Source organism: Calidris pugnax, unplaced genomic scaffold (genome assembly GCF_001431845.1).
Source record: "Calidris pugnax isolate Ruff unplaced genomic scaffold, ASM143184v1 scaffold225, whole genome shotgun sequence".
NCBI classification, from domain to species: Eukaryota; Metazoa; Chordata; class Aves; order Charadriiformes; family Scolopacidae; genus Calidris; species Calidris pugnax.
In genome coordinates this window covers 1,098,972-1,119,135 of record NW_015091072.1, presented here as the reverse complement: position 1 = coordinate 1,119,135, position 20,164 = coordinate 1,098,972, and the positions used below count along the sequence as shown (strand labels likewise).

General features: G+C 41.9%; 1 protein-coding gene across 1 annotated transcript in view; it reads right to left on the bottom strand.

The window, feature by feature from the left end:
• MAN1A2 (mannosidase, alpha, class 1A, member 2) overlaps positions 1-19,503 on the bottom strand; it is a 145,644-nt gene extending 126,141 nt beyond the window's left edge. Inside the window, exon 1 of the mRNA XM_014957151.1 lies at positions 19,025-19,503. Within this exon, the coding sequence (XP_014812637.1) occupies positions 19,025-19,332 (308 nt within the window). The 5' untranslated portion in view covers positions 19,333-19,503. The remainder of the gene's footprint in view (positions 1-19,024) is intronic.
• Positions 19,504-20,164: the final 661 nt, after the last annotated feature.

Sequence of the window (20,164 nt, the reverse complement as noted above, 5' to 3'; positions counted from 1 at the left end):
TCCTATGTACATTACACAACATCCTTGCTCTCCCTTCTTTCCTGATCTTCTTTGCTTCCAGAGTTACAAATTCCCCCTTTCGCACATGATATCCCCGGAGGAGGAAAAGTTCTGGAGGTGTGCAGAAAATCTTCAGCAGTGATTGAATGGACCCAAATAGTCTCCAGAAATTGAGCAAGTTCTAAGTAGGAACCTTAACCAGCTGAGGCTATTCCCACAGAGTAAAGAAAAGGAATTTCTTAGCACATCTGTTGATTACAGCATGCTCTTGTTCAGGAATTTTAACCCAGTAATAGAATATGTGATATTAGTTTGATTAATAAGCCATGAAGAATTTCCAAACATTGCACCTGAGATACAGAAACAGCAACACAGGAGAGACCATTTAAGCAAGAAAGAAACAGGATTTTACCCGTGTACCTTCACAAGATATAGCTTGAAAACCCTCCTCCAGCAGATATCAAAGACTTGCTGAAATCACAATGTAAGAATGTCACAGAGAAAGATGCATTAATTCCTTGTAATGCCTTGAAGTGCTAAATATAAACATATTAAATACTTAATATACCAGGATCACCTCACTCTCCATATGTGGTAGGACAGATGACACTTCTGTGACATTCCATATAAATATTATAAGCTTGTTCTAAAATGAACAAATGAGAAGGGGCATAGGTAAAAAGAATTTGCCCAAAAAACTTACCAAAAAAAAACCCCAACCCATACTAAACATGTGCGTCTACAGCAGTAGAAACAGGATAACTCCTTGTCTACTCTTGTTTTGGGTGGGAGGGTCAAAAGCAAAAAAAACCCCAAGAATACCATAAAACAGACTGAGAAAACTTTTGAAGCAACACAGCAAACAAGCAAACACCTCTATTAACCCACTTTTATTTTGTTAAGAATAGATTTATTTAGTTTAAAATAACAATCAGAAAAAATTAAACACCCCAACTGTGAGCACTAATTTTTGTCTGACTTTTGAAAGTGTGAAATAAGTAACCTTAAGAACAGAGCTTGGGACACCAGAAAGGAAAAACAGGGTGACAAAAGACATTTGCTGCATAGAATTGTGTTTGGGGGTAACAGGGTGCTTTTTAAGGAAACATCACTAAAAATTATGACAATCATTTTAATATCCCAGTGATTCAAAATGGTAACGTTGGAGATTTACATCCATAAGAGACTCCACCGTTTGAGCTAATGGAGAATGGCAGCCTCCTGCTATCAGTTACTATGTAGGTCAACAACAGAGGAAGAGAAAAATACCTTGACAGAGTTTCACACATATCAGCTTGCAGCAAGAAAAAAAAAAAAAAAAAGAAAGAAAAAAGAAAGAAAGACTCCAGCTACAGTTTCACACTATATTTCAGCTGATTAATACCTAGCTACTGCCAAGTGAAAGGTCCCACTCAGCCTTGCATCAGCTCTGGCACTTGACAGTGACTGGTGAACTGATTGAGGGTCTTAACACAGGAGACTATCTGGAGGCTTGGTAGAGCTCTCCTGAATATTTGTTTGCTCTGAGGTTTTCTGCATGGGATTAGCTCCCTGAGTTGCTGAAGGTGGAATCCGAGGACAACCAAAGCTAATGTTTGAAGAAAGAATACTCTTTCCTCTACAGATGAGTCCACACAGCCTTCCCTTAACAGAGGCTGCCGGAGACAAATGTGCAAATTGTGGCTGTAAGGTGACCAGTATAACAAGAAATGAAACTAACTGCAAAGCCTAGAAGTAAACAGTCAACGCCAACAGTAGTAAGTCAAAGATCTGCTGGAAACTGAGCACTATTGGATAAAATCATGGTGAGATAACGGAACTGAATGGACAACCCACACAACACCTAGATCAGAGATCACCAGTGCAAGAACAAGCCATAACAAGTGGCTTTGGGAAGACTTTGGGAAGTTCTTCTGACAACCTCAGAGGGGACCCATCTCCAGAGCCACTCAGAGAGAAGATGGCACAGCCTTCACTGTATGCCCACGGTAAGGAAGCCACATGTGCACACTGGTAAGAGAATATCCCTGGATGAGTAAGAGATGCCCACCAGCATGGGTCCCCTCTCCTGATCACCAGCCAGACAGTGCAGGAGAACACAGCTTCTCTCGTGGTGTTGCAGTGAGTCAGTGATGCCTAGAAAATTAGTGGTTCTGTTGCAAACAGTCAAATAGCCTGCGAATTATACTTTATGTTCACATATGCTGCCGATTCATTGGGCTACGGATTGGCTGTGTATAATAGTATGATCAACAATAATAGCTGGAGTACTGCTTTGTGTAATGAAGGATATTGTAACTCTATAGTCCTTGTATTGGTCACCACCCTCTGTGCAAATAATTCTGTAAGTTTCAGGGCTTTAGTCGCACTACAAAAACAAGCTCCCTTTCTCCTTATGCTGGTACTCAGGAGAGCAGGCAGCAGGCCAGTCAGCCAGCGTGAGCTGAGCCAGCTGAAAAATCACCAATCATTTCAGGCCAAATCAGGTCTCCTAACTGGCCAACTGCCCAAACACTGTTGTTGGGGCAAGAATATAGGCAAGATTAAATGGCTGAGGCTCCTGTAAGGAGCATGTTTTCTGCACACAAACTCATGGCTGTTAACCCCAGTCATTCCCACCATCACCTCTAGGCCCTCACTCAGCCATATGGTTTCCTGTCGCCTAGTTTATCCCAATGATATTGCTGCTTCTGTCGGATAAGAGCCACTCGCTACCACCCTGAATTTTATTTATGCCTTATTGAGCACCATCTTGCTTCAAATGTCTCCTCTCCCCACTGCCACTCTGATTAGTCTTTGATATCTTGCACAGCCAACAGCCTCCTCTTCTTATGCCTCAGAAAACGTCAATTTTCTACATAGGGAAAAAGGGGCAGAAAGCAAAAGGCACTGTTTCACAGTCAACCCATCCATCCCCTTTTATTTTGCTCTGTGTGCAGTTCTCATCTCCACCTTTCAAAGAAAGAAAATAATCATTTCTTCTCACTACCACCTCAGCCCTCTGCTAGCCCTGAAATACTTTCCCCCTCCAGGTTCCTGTTCCTAATCAGGTATTTATTTCCCTTTTCCCACCCCTAGTCTGGAAAAATGCAACTTATGTAAGCTGAAGCAATGCCTCCTGATGCCTGTGTTCAAAAGGAGTACCATAGTAAGGATGGTAGCTCCTTCCTTTTACACCATGAGTCTTCTCAGCAGCCTCATCTCCAGCAGTAAACCCAAAGACTCTCATCAAGTGAAGAAGCCATGGTATGAGTATGGTCTTAGTCTAAAAATTCTCAACTGTTCAAATTTAAAATTAGTTAGAGCAAAAATACACACAGACAAAGGCTATTGCAAAGTGAAAGCAGCAAATAGTGCATAATGTAGGCTCAGAGATGGCAAACTTTCAGGTAAGCAGATGGTACTAGACTTCCCTGCACGGGAAACCCTCTGGCAGGTTCTACAGAGCTCTAAGGAAGCGACTACCCTCACACAGATGTTCTGTCAACATAAGCCACCACATTTCCATAGTGCTATTTTACTCACCCAGCCAGAGTTGCTTTGCACATCCCAGAAGCAACAATGCTTTAAATAACCTACTGGAAGTTCACACTACTGCTCAGATTCATCCTCATCCTCCGTTTACAACTGTTACCATAGAGCTATATGGTAAATTGATTTTAAAATTTATATCAAATGCATTTTAAAATCACAACTCATTACAAGGGGACAACATTCCTAGGGATGTGCAGCTTAGTCCAAATAGGGAAAAAAATACAGGTCTACAACAATTTCTCTTGACTTGCTCCTCTCGCCACCAGGCAACAGCTACACACAATGCTCCTAACTAATACAGCATCAGGACTAGTCAATTAGCACAAGAGCAGCGTTTGATTAGTCTGAATGACACAGACCAGCTCCTTGCACCATAGGACTGGGAGGATCACACCAGTCAACAGCATTCCCTTCCCTCTGTGTTGGCAGCAGTTTAAAAAGTAGTCCTGCGTCACAGAAACTGGCAACAATAGGAAAAAAAATTCATTTTAACTCAGTCTCACAATACCAATAGCCTTCAGAAGGTATTTTGTGACATGTCATAACAAAAACTCAAACAGGACAGGAGCTGCAGGTAACGTTCTGTTGTTAAACACAGTCCTTATTTCAGGGGAAAAAAAATAAAAAATATATAGCACTTGTACTGTGATTCAAAAGGATTTCATATAAGAGGACACGGACTGCAGTGTAGATATACTTTTAACAGTAATATTGGATTAGTTAAGATGGAAATCCTCCAGAAAAGTTCTTCTCCCATATAGCACGTCTGGGACTGGTTAGAAGGAAAGAACAACAAAGCTTTTTACCTCCCTACTTGGCAAATCAGCCAAAACAGTAACTAAAGACAGAGCAACGAAATACCTGGAAATCATGACGTACTGGCTAATCTGCACTGCTCCACAGAGCAAGACGGTAAAAACCATTACTCACAAAGTTCTTTAATCTTGTCAATAAAGCAGAGGATGAAAGACAACTGTGTGACAAATTATTGAGCCTTCCAGGTGCTTTTTAATACGTTTCCGCATTAAAATAATCCATCCTGCTAATAAATTACAAAATTTTATTTGAGACACATATAATTGTGTTCTGGGGTTTTCATCCTTTTAAAAAAGGCCAGAAAAGCAACACTAGATCAGTAACTCCCCACCCCAAAAAAATGTAACAATGCAAAGCTCACACTACTCAGTACATTTATAAATATGGAAAGCAGCTTTTCACATGTCAGAGGCAAATACAGTCCCCATCACAGAAAAGTTGAGGTGGGAATGGACCCCTGGAGGTCATCTTGTCCAACCTCCTCCCTGAGCAAACCAGCACCACCTAGAGCCGGTTGCCCAGGACCATGTCCAAACAGCTTCTGAGTATCTTCAAGGATGTAGATATCATTAAATTATAAATCATGCAGCGGACTTTCCTCATGGATGAGCAAACTGCAGAGTGATACCTCCCAATTGCAATGTTTTCCCAAGTGAGTAACCAATCTTGCTGACAGCCAACTGGGTTAGCAATATCCAGACTGTAGCCCAGAACATGCATCTAAAACAACAGAAGAGCTGGGGAATATCAAATTTGGTCTTTGAATTGTCTTCATAAATAGATTATCAGATTTTTCAGATAGCCTTATAAACACTACATATTACACACTCTTATCTTCGTCTGTTAATTTGCTTAGTCCACATATACACCCAGCATGTAAAGTCAAATTTCTTCCTTCTCCACCACCACTGTAGTCTAATTCCTAAATCCCCAGCAACAAAATGCAGCTTACAGACAGTTGTAGTTGTATGTTTGATTCCTCTGTGATTAAATTAAAATCTCTTTCATTAGCTCAAATGATTAGGGCGACTTCCTTACTTCTTTCACGAAGAAGAGATCATTTCCCTAACAAGTATACAATCCATAATAGAATAGTAGATAATTAAGAAAGAGAACAGAGTAACATTGTTGATTTGACTCATGGAAACTCTGGAACTAGAAACAACTCACAACTCTTTCCTTCACTAGCTGTAGACAACAAAATCATGTTTATTTAGAGAAATTCAGATGCAAAAGTTTCAAACATACTGCTCCAGAGTAAACAAGCTTGCAGTTCCAAGAACGCCAAGAGAATCAACTCTTTACAACCCAAAGTGCAGTGTGAGCTTGGCCTGAGCTCTACCAAAACCAAACCAGTACATTATGAGAGGATACTCTCATGGCTGTAAGCCACAAAGGGTAGGAAAAACAGGAAAACTGCTGAGACATTTAACTTCATCCAAGGGAAAAATACTGACTCAAAAAGGCATAAAGTCTGGGGAAAAAATAAAATAATGGAGTTGGAATACACTGACTCAGCAGGATCAAGAATCAAGCCACCCCAAGAATCAAAGGAGGCTGATATTTTCCTACCTTACACCTTCCAGGCCAGCAGGGACTCATTGAGCCAGTAAGCACATTAATCCTCAGTAAATAGCCTAACTGGCTAGGCTCTCTGCACAAGCCAACAAATAACTGGTGCGTATCTCCTGCTTGAAGCACCTCTGTTTATGCTAGAAAATGCCTAACACTTACCCATGACAATTGTATAGAGAAAGACTCTTATTTCTGAAGGTTAATGCTGTGCAAAAGGTCACATCCTTGCAGCCACTGTCATGTATGGAAGTTTAATATTACAGTTGGAAGTTCTTTCCAACTCTAAAGAAAAGATGCTGCAAAATTGAGCACTCTGACTAAGAAATGGAAGTTTAATTCCCTCCCCTGCATCATCTTCATCCCACCCCATTATTTCACTTTAGGTCATTAGCATTTTGTATTCCAGAGAAAAGGGGTGGGAGAAAAAATAACAGAAAACATGGTATTTCAGATGACTCTCAAAGCCTAATGTAACTTTCCTGTCTGAGGACTTCTTAGATTTTATGGAGACTTTTATTTACTTTTGCTTCCCAGAGGTTAAAGTTTAGTCATTTTTAATAGTTTAAAAAGAAGATGAGGCATTATTAGCCACCTGTCACCACAATGTGTTTCAGGACCACACCTAGCTTTTGTAGGAGAAAGGTTGGAGTAAACTATATCCCTCATTTCAAAAACAGCACAGCATAAAGGCATGTATGAACAACTTCTGGGTTATGCTTCCATCCAACTCCTCTTACCCTTCCTTCCCCTCCCAGCTTTCCCATCTCCACATAGCAGAGAAGATGGTGATGCTGTTTTAGATGTCTTCTGACTACACAACCACAGGATAGCACTTGCCACATTTACAGCCTTGTTTTATTTCAGCTGTTGAGCGCTGAACTGAAAACAGTAGGGTCAAATTGCTAAAAATAAGTGACAGATTCTATAGAAAGGAGAGGTAGAGCAGAAACTGAAAATAAAATATAAACCCAAAAACCATCTGCCATAAATATTTTTGAAGAGTTTGATGTAAATATAAGGCTTTCTAAATCTCAAAAGGCATTCTATTTTAAGCATTACTGAACCCACCTGAAAGCTGGTGAGACAAGGTTATGGCTGACACAGTTTAAGCCAATTTTTTAAGGCAACTTGGAAGAACTCTTTACAGTCTGCACAGGCTCCAGAATTTTTCCTTATTAATGGAAGTCAGATAGATAGAGAAAAGGAATTTAAATATCAAATTTAAGGAATATTTTAACTTCTTTATGCTTCCACATGTTTTTCTAGTTACTAGAACACTAGGCAATATAACGTTGTTTGCTTTTTTCTGAAGATCCATACTATCTACCCATGAAGGTTCAAAGCAAATTTGCTAGGGAAGCACAGAACACCAAGTAATTATGACTTACTCAAAAATTATACACACTGCTTTGGAGTTCCGGCTGGTTGTTGGTTTGTTTGCTTCTTACTGTATGAAAGGAAGATCCATAGATATTTCCTTGAGTATTTTCCTCCTAAACTCAAAAGGTACTTCAAACCTTGCCAGGATCACCACCAGCAAATTCTAGAGTACGAAAAATTTTGAATAAAATTACATACCTTAATGGACTGAATCTTGTGCTGGGGATTGATCAGGTGACCTGTGTCAGTATCTGAACCTCCCAAACAAAGTAAAGGTGGCATTTTCTTTGCAGTGCCTTAAATTCCTCCTGCAAGCATCCCTGCAGGTTACATTACCACTTGAAACGTCACATATTTCATTGAGCATAATGATTCAGGCATCTTGCCAAATTGACACGAATATGTCAAGCCTCATTTTTCTTTGTAATAGCAGTAGACTGGATGATCTAGTCCCACTGTAGTGTGACGGCTAGATGCTATTCTGAGAAAATTATGTCTAAAGAGGGGAGAGGGGGGTGTCAAGAAAATCACTATGCATAAACTGCAGTAGCATATCCATCCAAATAAAATTAGTGCTCAAGTGATTTATAGAAACCAAAATAAACATACAAAAACCCCCTACAGATCTACAAGAACCTAGGGAAACCAAGGACCTGGGGTTTACATGTACTATTAGTAACACAATCTCCAAAATTCTGTTGGCTCACAAACACATTTATAGAAACCAAAATAAACATACAAAAAAACCCTACAGATCTACAAAAACCTAAGCAAACCAAGGACCTGGGGTTTACATGTACTGTTAGTAACACAATCTCCAAAATTCTGTTGTCTCACAAACACAGGAACAAAGTCATCATTAGGCATTTGACTTTGAGTCAATAAACTGTTCCCATCACCTACCTGGCCAGCAAGCAGCTATCATATGTTGTATTGCCAAGACAGGACCGGACAAAATCCAGCCAGAAAGACTGCAGGTTCACTGTGGGTTATTTTGTTGTTGTTCTTCACATCAAGTAATACCAAGAATGATGGGGTGACATGGGGGATTTTTATATGGGTTTGGGTCAGGCTTTTTTTTTTGCAGGGTTTGATGTTTGCTTTTTTAATAAATAAATAAATAAAAAAAAACCAACAAAAAGCCACAACAGCAAACCAACAACACTTCTTTTGGTTATCAATACAACTTTGAGTGATTCCCAATCATTCTGTTGAGCAATATCACTACAAGAAAAAGCTGCAACAAGTCTATAACTGAAGTTCTTTGTAAAAACTTCCAGTAGAATATCAGGCACCTCATTACCCATTTGTTTTAAAGTTTCATATGTAATATTGAAATGACAGCACTGACAATTGATTATACACTTCACAAAGCAGTTTACAGATAACACATATATAGATACCTTGGTATCCTTCCACAATCATCAATCCCTCAAGATGAGAAAGTTCCCAGACAAGACACAACCCCCCCCCCAAAAAAGTTATCAGGGTGACAGTTATTGCACTTCCATTATCTGGGATGTGAATTAGTATTTCATTCCACATACTAATAGGCAAAACATTCATACTGTATGAACTTTTCACCACACCGATGTGGACCAACTTAAGAAGTATATCAGTTCGTAGAGTCAACTTGACTGGTTTTTAGTACCTAAATCAGTATTTTTAACAGTTCAGATTAACAACTAGTTAAAATGGAGTAATGTGTTAGATACAGCAATAAAATCGAAGTTAAAAAGCTGTTATATTCTTAGGAATATTTTTCATTTGTTTTTATTTTCCTACTTACTGGAAAATAGCTCTTTCAAAGACCCGTTGGTATTTCAATTGCCATGGATTCCACTGCCTCTAGAAGGTGGATTTAGTTGCAAAAATAGAAATTGAAAGTCCTTATATGAAACATTCCCTTTATCACATTAGAACTCCATGATGCAGAAGAGCCCACTTGCCCCTCTGCAGTATTTTCTTCTCTGGAACACTGTGCGTTGCAATTCAGAATTCAATACATGCGTTACTTAATAATTTGGAGAATACTTTCCACTCAAATAGAAACCAACAACAGCAGAACAGATGCCTTTAGGAAACTAAGGATGTGTGATTATAGCACTGGGAAAACAGACACATGCTTGCATCATCTGCAGTTATTAAGTTTAGAATTAAACACTCTTCACTGTTTCCAAGATAAACTTGATTAACAAGAGATTTAAAAGTTCACTAGAAATATGGTTCCAAGTCAAATTACTTCACATGATCATTTTTTCAGGACTGAATTTTCTCTTTCTCTGTGAATAAAAAAAGGGGGGGGGAGAATATTATATCTTATCCAGGAAAATAACTCCCCTCTTCTCTAAGAAGCATCTTTCCTACTACTTTTGAGATCTCAAACAAGCCCAGAGAGTGATGGGTGGTTTTTTGAGTTCTGTTTTTAAAGCATAGAGCAAATTTGATTTCATGAAATAATGAAAACAAGCAGACAGTTTGTAGTCCAGAAAGTCAGACCTGGATGATGATACACTACAGAAAGGATGCACATATTCTGGAACAAGACCAGATCCCCTAACTTGCATGGGGAAAATAGAAAATAGCACTCAAAATGCAACAGATTTGTAAAGATAGCAACATATCCAGAAAAATCTGCTGAGGAACAGCACATGCTGTAAGTTATTTTTACTAGCTAACAAGCCTAAACCATGAGTACAACTGAACCCAGTGTACTCAGCAGAAGTTTACTTATCTGGCAGGATATTCAGAGCAAGAACGTGGCAGATGTGACCTTCCGCTTCCCACTACAGGATTTAAGGGCTCTGCCACTCCCCCAGACGAGATGTTTTTCTTACCTTTTGTGAGCACATTCAGTTTGATCCAATAGAAAGCAAAATGGATTAGTTTGATTTACCACCGACGGTCACTTGCTCATAAGCGGCCTGGCTGTACACTTCAGCAGTTAAAACACGTCAGCAGCTCCCAAAGCAGAACCATAACAAATTACTGAGAGGGAGAAACTACTTATGCAGCTTGCCTGTGCAAACTTCAGATGCCTTGCTGGCCTAAATCTCAGCTGAGATGAATGTCATCTTGCAAAAGTCTTCCAGCACACATTAAACATGAAAATTGACATTTTGGCGTGCTGGTGCTAATAGACACAAAGGAATTTCATTTAACAGCTCTTAAATCTTTACACAGCAAGAAGATACTTTCATCATATTGACTCCCTTAAAGCTGTAATTTTCCTCATGTCATACCGACCAGATTACCTAATTTTAAACCAAGGGAAAAGCTCAAACTTTCTCTCTCAAATAGAATCCTAGAGAACAGTTACCTGTCCGTTGTAAAGCCTCAGTGGCAGCATTATGGTAAGGAGTTGGGAAAGTGTTTACAAAATCCTCTAGTGGTTTAAGAGGTGACTAACAAGTAAGAAAGCACATAAAACATTAATGAAGCTAAAGTCGAATACCATATGCATGGTAATCCAGTTCATGGGTTTGCATTGTAAGAAGAGTTGAAAAACTTAAGGCAGCAAGATGGAATAATAAATGTGATTTAATGCCTACGCAAACAAATCCTGTAAAGAGCAGAACTAACATAGCCCAGTATTTCATAGAAACACTTAGATTGGTAAAGACCTTCAAGATCATCAAGTCCAACCACTAACCCAGCACTGCCAAGTTCACCACTAAACCACGTCCCTAAATGCCACATCTACATGTCTTTTAAAACCTCCAGGAATGGCAACTCAACCAGTTCCTTGGGGCAGACTGTTCCAATGCTTAATAACCCTTTTGGTGAAGAATTTTTCCCTCGTATCCAATCTAAACCTCCCCTGATGCAACTCGAGGCCATTTCCTCTCATCATATCGCTTTTCACTTGGGAGAAGACACCGACCCCCACCTCGCTACAACCTCCTTTCAGGTAGCTGTAAAGAGCAATAAAGTCTTCCACGAGCTTCCTTTCCTCCAGACTAAACAACTCCAGTTCCCTCAGCTGGTCCTTATATATCAGTGTCCTTTAGCTTTCTCTCCCAACGCCTCCTGTCACCTCGGTAACACATCCCATAGCTACTGGCATCCCATAAAACCTGGCTCTTTCCTACCACAGCATTAATTTCCAACCACCCTTCTCCAGCAATCGGTGAAGAACCGAGGGCAGGTACCATTCCTGCTTCAGAGTTACACTTGTGTAGACTGACCAGCAGCAGAACAAGTATCACAGATGACGCTTGGGCTCCCAGCTGTGATTCTTCCTTCAGCACTGTCCCTAATTAAGGTCTCTCTCTTTCACCCAGCAATGAGATATGCACAAGATACAGAATCGTACTTCTTTTGACAGGTCACTCTTTGCTGCTATAGACCCTGTGGAGGAGAAAAGGGGAACAGAGAACAGAACAGGACCAGCAAGCACTACAGGTGATCATACGGCACAGCCACACAAACTTTGTGTGCTTAGAAGACAACGGTAAGGATGCCTTTGAAGAGTAGTCTTGAGCTCAGAAGATTAATAAATAACCTACAGCATATCTTCTCGAAGTTGTTTGTTTGTTTTTAATTTTAGAAACAACAGTGGACCTGGTTGGGTACTCAAAAAATAAGAATGGAAGTTACTCGGGAAAGCAATCTTTTTTTTTCTTTTTTTTTTTTGAGATCGTCAAATACCAAATAATATAGAACCTCCAGATCTTTGAGTGAATGGATGGAGCTACATCCATCCTGTGCTCTGCACAGGGCAATAGATCAGACAACAACAGAAAGCAAAAGGAATCAAAAGCCTACACATTTTATGAGCAAGCGTGTATTACAAAAACTTAGCAGTTCTCAAAGCTTTTCCCAACTTTTCCCTGCCATGAATAAGTGTATTTGCTCTCAATACAGTAAGATAATGAAGTAAACCTTCTTTGTTGAATTTGAAGATGAATAGCACAAGCCACATAGATCAGTTTAGAGGTAAATAACCGCACTGCAAATTCAGGTAATTTGAAAAAGTTACAATCATAGAGGACATTTAGAACCCTCTGAATTTTTATTTCAAGGTTTGGGGCAGCAGGGGAAAGGTACTTATTTTTCCCCTTTCTTGGCCTTACTACCTTTATTTAGCCTCTTTAATGCTCCTCTCCCCACAAACAGTTGACCCGCAACACAACTCTGATTTTTAGGAATAAAGTGACAATCTAGTTACTGAATTAAGACAGACAATAGCACTCAATTCAGTTTGCAACTGAGAACGAAGGGAAAAAGAACAAATCCCACAAGCTATATCCAAACACATCCCCTCAAGTTCCCACTTTGTTGGCCTAAATACCTACTGTGAGAAACAGCTGCCTACCCATCAGCCCAGACTTTCCTCAACATTGAGAGCTACAATAATGAAAGTACAGGACGGTGGAATAAAAGTAATGACCGTGTTTTGGACATTATGGGCTTCTTCAGGAAGGACCTAAGAAGAAAGGCATTTCAAAAATTTTTCCCCTTTGCTCGTATTCAGTCTCAGTTCAATTGTTATGAGAACGGGGACACATACAACACATGTTGTCATCAAACTTGTAATTAGTTTTCCATACGTTTGTTGTAAGGAAGCAAACACCCATAACTCAGAACTAGCTGAGTAGGATCAAGATGTCTGTATTTACTACAGGAAACTGAGAGGATCAGAAGATGGGAGAACTCTTTAGTGCAATATGCCCACAACTAGCCATGCTGCTTACTATTGCCTACACTGCTACCATCATCAAGCAACCCACGTTTTATGCTAAAGTTCTTTTGAGATTTTCATCTCCAAAACTCCGAATGAACCAAAGTGCTACTGCCTCCCACCCACTGGCTGGCCTAAATCCAGCCAGCAGACTTGCTGCAGTTTTCCCATGCCTGATTGTTTTCCAGCATGCAGACAAAGTGTAGATCATGCAGAAAACCAACAAGTTACAGTTCTCGGGTTTTGTTTTGGTTTGGGGTTTTTAACTGGAAAGGAGAAGAACCGGAGAACACCATCTCTTGACTCCTCTCTTTCATAGTACAGGAAATACTTTGACAGCAAGACAGATCACTTGAAGAAAGCAGCACTCTACATACGATGGAGGCTGTTCAGCAGATGGGGGGGAAGGAGGGAGGACAGCTAAACAGATGGTCTAGAATTTGCATTTTGTAATTCGAAGATAAAAGCATTTCTCAGCCTATAACATAATGCTCTAATTTGGGCAGAACCTTCGAAATAATACGAGGGTACCTCTTCCCCAGCCCAGCACAACTTCAGAAGAAATTCAAATTGAGTTTAAGAGTGTAACGTGGGGACTCCAGAAGACATCAAACTCCCATAAATCTTCAAGTACAAGCATTTGAAGCCTCTTCTCAAAACAGAGTCCAGAATAGACAATGACATGCAGCTTCTAAAAACTCGAGAAAAGTCTCCAGCTAAAGATGGGCAGTGCTCTTGCAATAGCTTCAACAGTCAAAGACTGACACCAGACAGAATTCTTTGCCAAAGACATAGCAGATGTTTCTGAACCCTGACTTGGAATATACTACTCCTGCCCTCTTCAACTCCATAGGTGTCACCACGAGGACCTGCATCTCCTGAGTGTTACATCCTAAAATCCCCTTGCTTCTAGATCAAGCACCTCAGCTTAAACTCAGTGCCCACATTTCAGAGAGACCATAGAATCACTCAGGTTGGAAAAGACCCTTGGGATCATCGAGTCCAACCATCAGCCCTACTCTACAAAGTTCTCCCCTACACCATATCCCCCAACACCACATCCAAATGACTCTTAAACACATTCAGGGATGGTGACTCAACCGTGGAGTCTACCCTGAAGACAGGCTCAATTTCATGCAACAAAAAATTGGACAGAGTAAGAGTTGGGGCCCAGACACCACAGCGGCTCCTGATTTTTCAGAGGGAAAAAACAGGTTGTCTGAATCACAACAAATACTCTTAATTGCACTAATGAGCTGTGCCTCAAGTAAAGGTGGGAAAGGAAGAGCAAAAAGTTTTATGCACTTTTATACTTGATGGCATGGCAGAGGACGACAGCAGACACTGATCCCACTGAGTAATGGAGGTTAAATTATCTCCTCTGCCTACTTCTGCTATGGCTAATTAAGTCATAGAGACCACAGAAGATAAAGGTATTCAAAAGAAGCATATTAAGCCTTTCATGTTTCTTTAAAAAGAAAAAAATATGCAGGATTTAATAGAAGAAACTAAGACTAAAAGCTCTTTGAAATCATTTTTTGTTACTTTCACCTCCTGAGAGTAGAGACAGCAGCTGCTACTGCCGTAGACACAACCATATACTGAACAACAGAAGGAGGAACACTTTTAGACTATTGCCATAGAGCTGCTGACCCACAACTGGTCGTATCAGACTGCTGAGCTTATATCTTTGCCTAAAGTCAATATTCCCTAGCTTCACAGACATAAAGACAAAGGCATGATTTACACTGATCTACACCCACTCACATGCAGAAGCCACCATGGCCCTTGAGGTGGTTGGTTGTATGAGCAGCACCTGCTATCAATCTGATGACATGAGGGTTGGTGGTGCTTTTTTTTTTTTAAGCACAGGCAGGAATTGTGACAGAAGTAGCACACACAGGATTTTAGCAGCTGAAGATCCAACTCTGCAAATTCTGAAGGACTGAATTGTTGGCACAACAGTAGCCAAATGCTGTTACAAAGTGGCTTAGCAGCTTCCAGCTCACAAAATTACATTTTTCCTTGCCTCGAAGATAAATGTACTTTTACCACAGAAATCATCTTAACTTTTGTCAAGTAATATAAAGAGCAGCTGCTTGACACATCGTTAGAGAAACAAGTCTGCTCAATTTTCATATTTTAGATAATCTTATTTAAAAAAAATAAATCTGATAAATCAAAGAGATTACAGGGCAACTGCATTCTCACTCATTTACATTAGATGGCAAGAAACCATAAGAATGTTTTGTTTTGGTTCCAAAGCTATCTTTCAGAGCTGGTACTGAAGAATAAAATACCTAAGATAGCTGGAAAGTCACCACGTAGTGAGAAACATCAGAAGCGGTTTTGTGTGGCAGGTGAGATGCAGAAGTTTGGGAGAAGTAACAGTTATCTAAAACCATGTAACAAATTTTGAGCCACACACAAGTTTGTTTGGCAAGATGTGTGTTCAAAAACCAGGCAGCTTCTACTCCAGAATCTCTGCAATACCCTATTTGAAATGGAGAGTAATTAATCTTTGGGAAGTTAAACTGATTTTTAGAAAGCAAGTGTATGCATGTATCTTCACAAGTCCTGGAATGGTCTTTCCCACTCTCCCTCCTTCCAGAGGCAAAATTTTATGGTGCACCTTCCCAACGTTACTAGTCCATTCCCTATGCATTATCCTGCAAGTGCACATGAAGAGCTTACCCATAAAATGAACAACTAAAAATGAGTGTTAACTCACACTACAGTCTGTCCATTTCCCAAAATATAAACTGCAGCTTTATTCCAGATTTTAACCATCTTCTTACAATAAAGCTGTTTGACTCTGTCCTTGCCTGTCATCCAGAGAAATTCTTGAACAAATCATACAATGGTTAGATTTGGAAGGGACCTTGAAGATCATTTAGCTCCAACCCCCCTGCCATGGGCAGGGACACCTCCCACCAGACCAGGTTGCTCCAAGCCCCATCCAGCCTGGCCTTGAACCCCTCCAGGGATGGGGCACCCACAACCTCCCGGGGCAACCTGTTCCAGTGCCTCACCATCCTCACAGGAAAGAATTTCTTTCTTAATACCATCAGAAAGGGGGGGGGTTCCCCCCCTTTTTCTGCCTGGAGGTGGAAAGGGGAAGAGGGGCAGAAGCAAAAAAACCACACCAAAACAGACAAACAGGTTAATGGAAGAAGTTAATGCCACCAAGGGGTAACTGCTGTAACAGATAATAATAAAACCACTCAAGAATGTCAAGAGGGGTGAGGGGGACAAGGGAAGAGGTGGGAAAGCAAAGCGAGGAATACAGAGAAGGTCTAGTGAGAACCACTGTTTGTACACCCAATGCTAAAGCATGGCTGCATGACCCCACATCATTGCTCTACTTTCCTAGAAGACAGAAATATGAATATCCTACCAATAGCCTACAAAGCTCAAAATGTAAGAGGTAGGGGAAAATGAGAATTGAAATATTACAGCCTGTATACCAAGGGAGCAGCATAATAATGCTATGTGGGTTTTATCATTTGACAGAGGTCAATACCAGCATTCACAGAAGAAACTTTCATTTATTCACTAAAACAACACACTTCTCATTTCATGTTCAAGTATATACTTCCTATGAATGACCTTTGACTTGACTCTTCTGAAGTCCCATAATTCTTGGAAATACAGTTTGTCAATCCATCATCACACTTGATATCTTAGACTGCATCCTCCTTTGTATTACTAGCAGGTTAATTTCTCTCAATCTTTTGTACCGTAACTCCTCAGTGCCATCCAAGAAACAACACTTACACAGCAGTTGACTTGACTGCTCCCTGACAGCAAGCTGAACAAAGGTACCCATCCTAAACTGAGATAACAAGTAATCTAGAATGCACTACTGAAGACCCTACACGTTTTCAAGGTACCATCTGTCAATGTCCCCGCAATCCAGGAGCGGGTAATCAGCAATGGAAGTGGCAACAGGTGTTTTCCTTTACGGAAAACAGTCACCACATCAGCTCCGAGCTAGCAAATAGCCTCTTGACAGGACTACGTGGTAATAAGCAAAAAGAGTTGCTCCAAAAGTAAAGCATATAACCTTGCTTTGCAAAGCTTATTGTGTCATTCACATAAGTGTTTTACAAGCAGGCAGGCTTTTTTAGTAGTTAAGGCATGCTTGGAGTGATCCAATGGTTTGCAGGGCTAAAATATCTATTCTTGCTCAAATAACAACTCAAAAGGCAGCCGTAAAAAAAACCACCTGTACACGACAGGGATAATTTTGGGTGAGGGGCAGGGGGAGGTACACAGATTCATAGCTCATGGAGGAACTATAAGAGGGTTAACTGATGACAGAATAACCACTTCATTTAAGAACAGACCCCAAACAAGCAAAACTCATTTAGCTCTGACAGTTATAAGTTATTGCTTATCTACACATGACAGGCAAAACCAGTACACGCTTCATTACTAAAGCTGTAGCCTCAGTAATTACACTTAAAGAGGAAACCTGAAAAGGATCCATGTAAGTAGGTTAATCAAGAGCATCACTCCAGAATTATCAGTACCAACAATTTTTTTTTTTTTTTTACAGCTCATATTCTGGGCAGCACAGAGTACAACAGTCACAGCTGCAGGTTTGAAAATTTGTGAACTCTTCCTTTTGTTTCATCTGTCTTCTGTTTTAGAACCTGATTTTGATTGCATGTACCACAGTGACTGGGGAAGATAACAAATAAGATCACAAAAAAAAAATAAAGTGAAAGATGAGAACTTCAAAGGCATGTTAGAGCATCTAAACCTATGTTTTGTGCACCATTTAACTGCACCAGCACTTAATGTGACAGACAAAAGAAGTCCTTGTTAAATATTAAGCATCCGTGCCCTTTCAGTTAGGGAGTAAGAGATCATGGTAAGTGCCCCAAGATATCCAACAGCAAAGATGCCTTAAGGAAAAAACACCATAGTATTCAGGTAATCTTTATAACTCATAACAGATGAATAAAAAGAGGCAATTAAACCCTCTCCTTTTAATATAGCACAAATAACCTTTAAATAATTCTTGTATCATGTCAATTGAATATATTTTAAACTGTTCTCAAAGGAACACTATCGGCATAAGTAACCCTTCGTTAAATTTCACTGTATTACTAATTTGAGTATGGAAGAGCCTATATTTTATGACCCATCATCATATTTTACACATCTTTGACAGTGAAGAGAGATCAGTCAGCTTCATTATAATCCAGGCACTATGATAGCATTTAAGCAAATAAAGTATGTTAGAAGCAAACATACTGTATAACCCACATTTCAGGTTTTTTTAATCTGTTTTGAAGGCTTCACATGACCCAGTCTTGGAACATTTAGAGGCTTGCACTGCACAAAGCTTTAGGTGGCCCCAAAAAGCTATCAACAGCATGACATTTACCCTTGTTACCCTTAAATACTATTTTATCTCGAATTTCTTTACACTGGCAAACACAATCAAGGAAACTTAGCTACCGGCACCTCCAACTGCCCGGAATAACATTAGAACAAGTGATTTTAAAGGCCAGAAAAGGCAATTATGCCCTCTACACTAGTTCTGTGTCCCTGCACGTCACAGGCTGACAGCCCCTGGGTCACAGCGTGAAGTCTTCATCAGATTAAAGTTCTCGCTACCCTACTCAGCAACAAGCAGCCGTTTCGAGTGAGCACTGTAGAAAAGATGCAGCAGTTTTTCAGTCGCTCATAGTCTCCCCAAGCGCCATAACGTAACATCCAATTTTTGCAGGGCTGACCCAGGGAATTGGTGAGGGCAAGAAACCGCAGGAGAGCTCCTATTTATCCTCCCAGCCCTGGCTGGTGGGAAGGCTAAATTCAGGCTGGAAAAGAAAATACGGAGACATGGCCACGTAGGGCAGCCGGAGGGCAGAAGGCTAGCACTCCGAAGTTGACACACGTTGGGAAGACACGAGGATGCCAGGGACAGGAGCGACAGCAGTTGGTTGGAAAAGGACCTGTTCTAATGGCTCTAACCCCTTCCAACCCAGTCCCGCTCCCCTTACCGGCGAGCAGGGCACCTACCTGTGCCGGTGCTCGTCGTGCCCCTGCCCGTGGATGAGGAAGCCGCCGAGGTTTTTGCCCCCTTTGCTGGTGTCCACATGAGGAATGAGCACATCCTCCAAGCCCAGGTCGAAGCGCTTGTGCTTCGAGGAGTCGGGGAGGAAGAAGAACGCCCCGAAGCACAGGGTGATGAAGGCACTAAGAATAAGGAGCAGGATAAATTTTTCGGAGAGTCTCAAGGTAGCCCTGTGGTGGGGGAAGGCGGAGGCCCCCAGGTTCAGGGGGGGCAGCCTCCGCCCGGAGAGCGGCAGCAGGGCGGGAGTGGTCATCCTTCCGTTAGCGACCACCCGGCGGGGCACGGCTCAGCCCCCTCAGCCCCACCGGAGGGCTGACCGGGCCCGGCTCGGCTCCTCCGCCGCCGCCTCCCGGCCCGCCGCGGGGGTTGGGGGCGGCTTCACCATTCTCCCCGCGGGTGCCGGGCCGCGTCCCGTCCCGTCCCCCCCCTCCCTCACCCGCCGAACCACCGCCTGAGGGGAAAGAGGGAGGGACGGAGGGGAGGGAGGGAAATGCCGGTCCCCGCCGTGGGCAAGGGGGCACTTAAACGAGGGCAGGGTGACCGGGAAAGGACTGGTTGTGCCGCTGCTGTTTAACCGTGGCTGAGAGCTTCCTTCTCCTCGGTGTCCCTTTCCTCAGGAGCGAGCAGGATGGACGAAGCCGCCGGGGATTTGAAGCAAGCGCTGCCGAATGTGTGTGACAACGTGCAGATACACGTGGAGGTCCATCAGAAATCGAGCAGGTCTCTCCGATCAGGGCTTTTACTCGCCGCATCTCGGCGGGAGAGGAGGCGGGGCTGGGGGCCAGGCCTCGCTGAGGCGCTCCCGGCGGCAGGGGGCGGCCTGGCCCTGACGGGACGGGACGGGACGGGAGGGAAAAGCAGGGCCTCCGCCGCCTTGTGGTGTCCCCGGTGCTGGTCGGAGGAGCAGAGCACGGCCCCCGGGGCGGCTGTTCCTGGGACAGGCGGGAGCTGAGGACCCCCCAAGGAATACCGCCCCGTCCCGCCCCCCGAGGGAACGTTAAGGCAGGAGCGTGAAGAAGGGGCGTTAGGGCACGGATCTGAATTACCCTTTTAAATAAGATTAAAAGTGGCCGTTTCACCCCGCT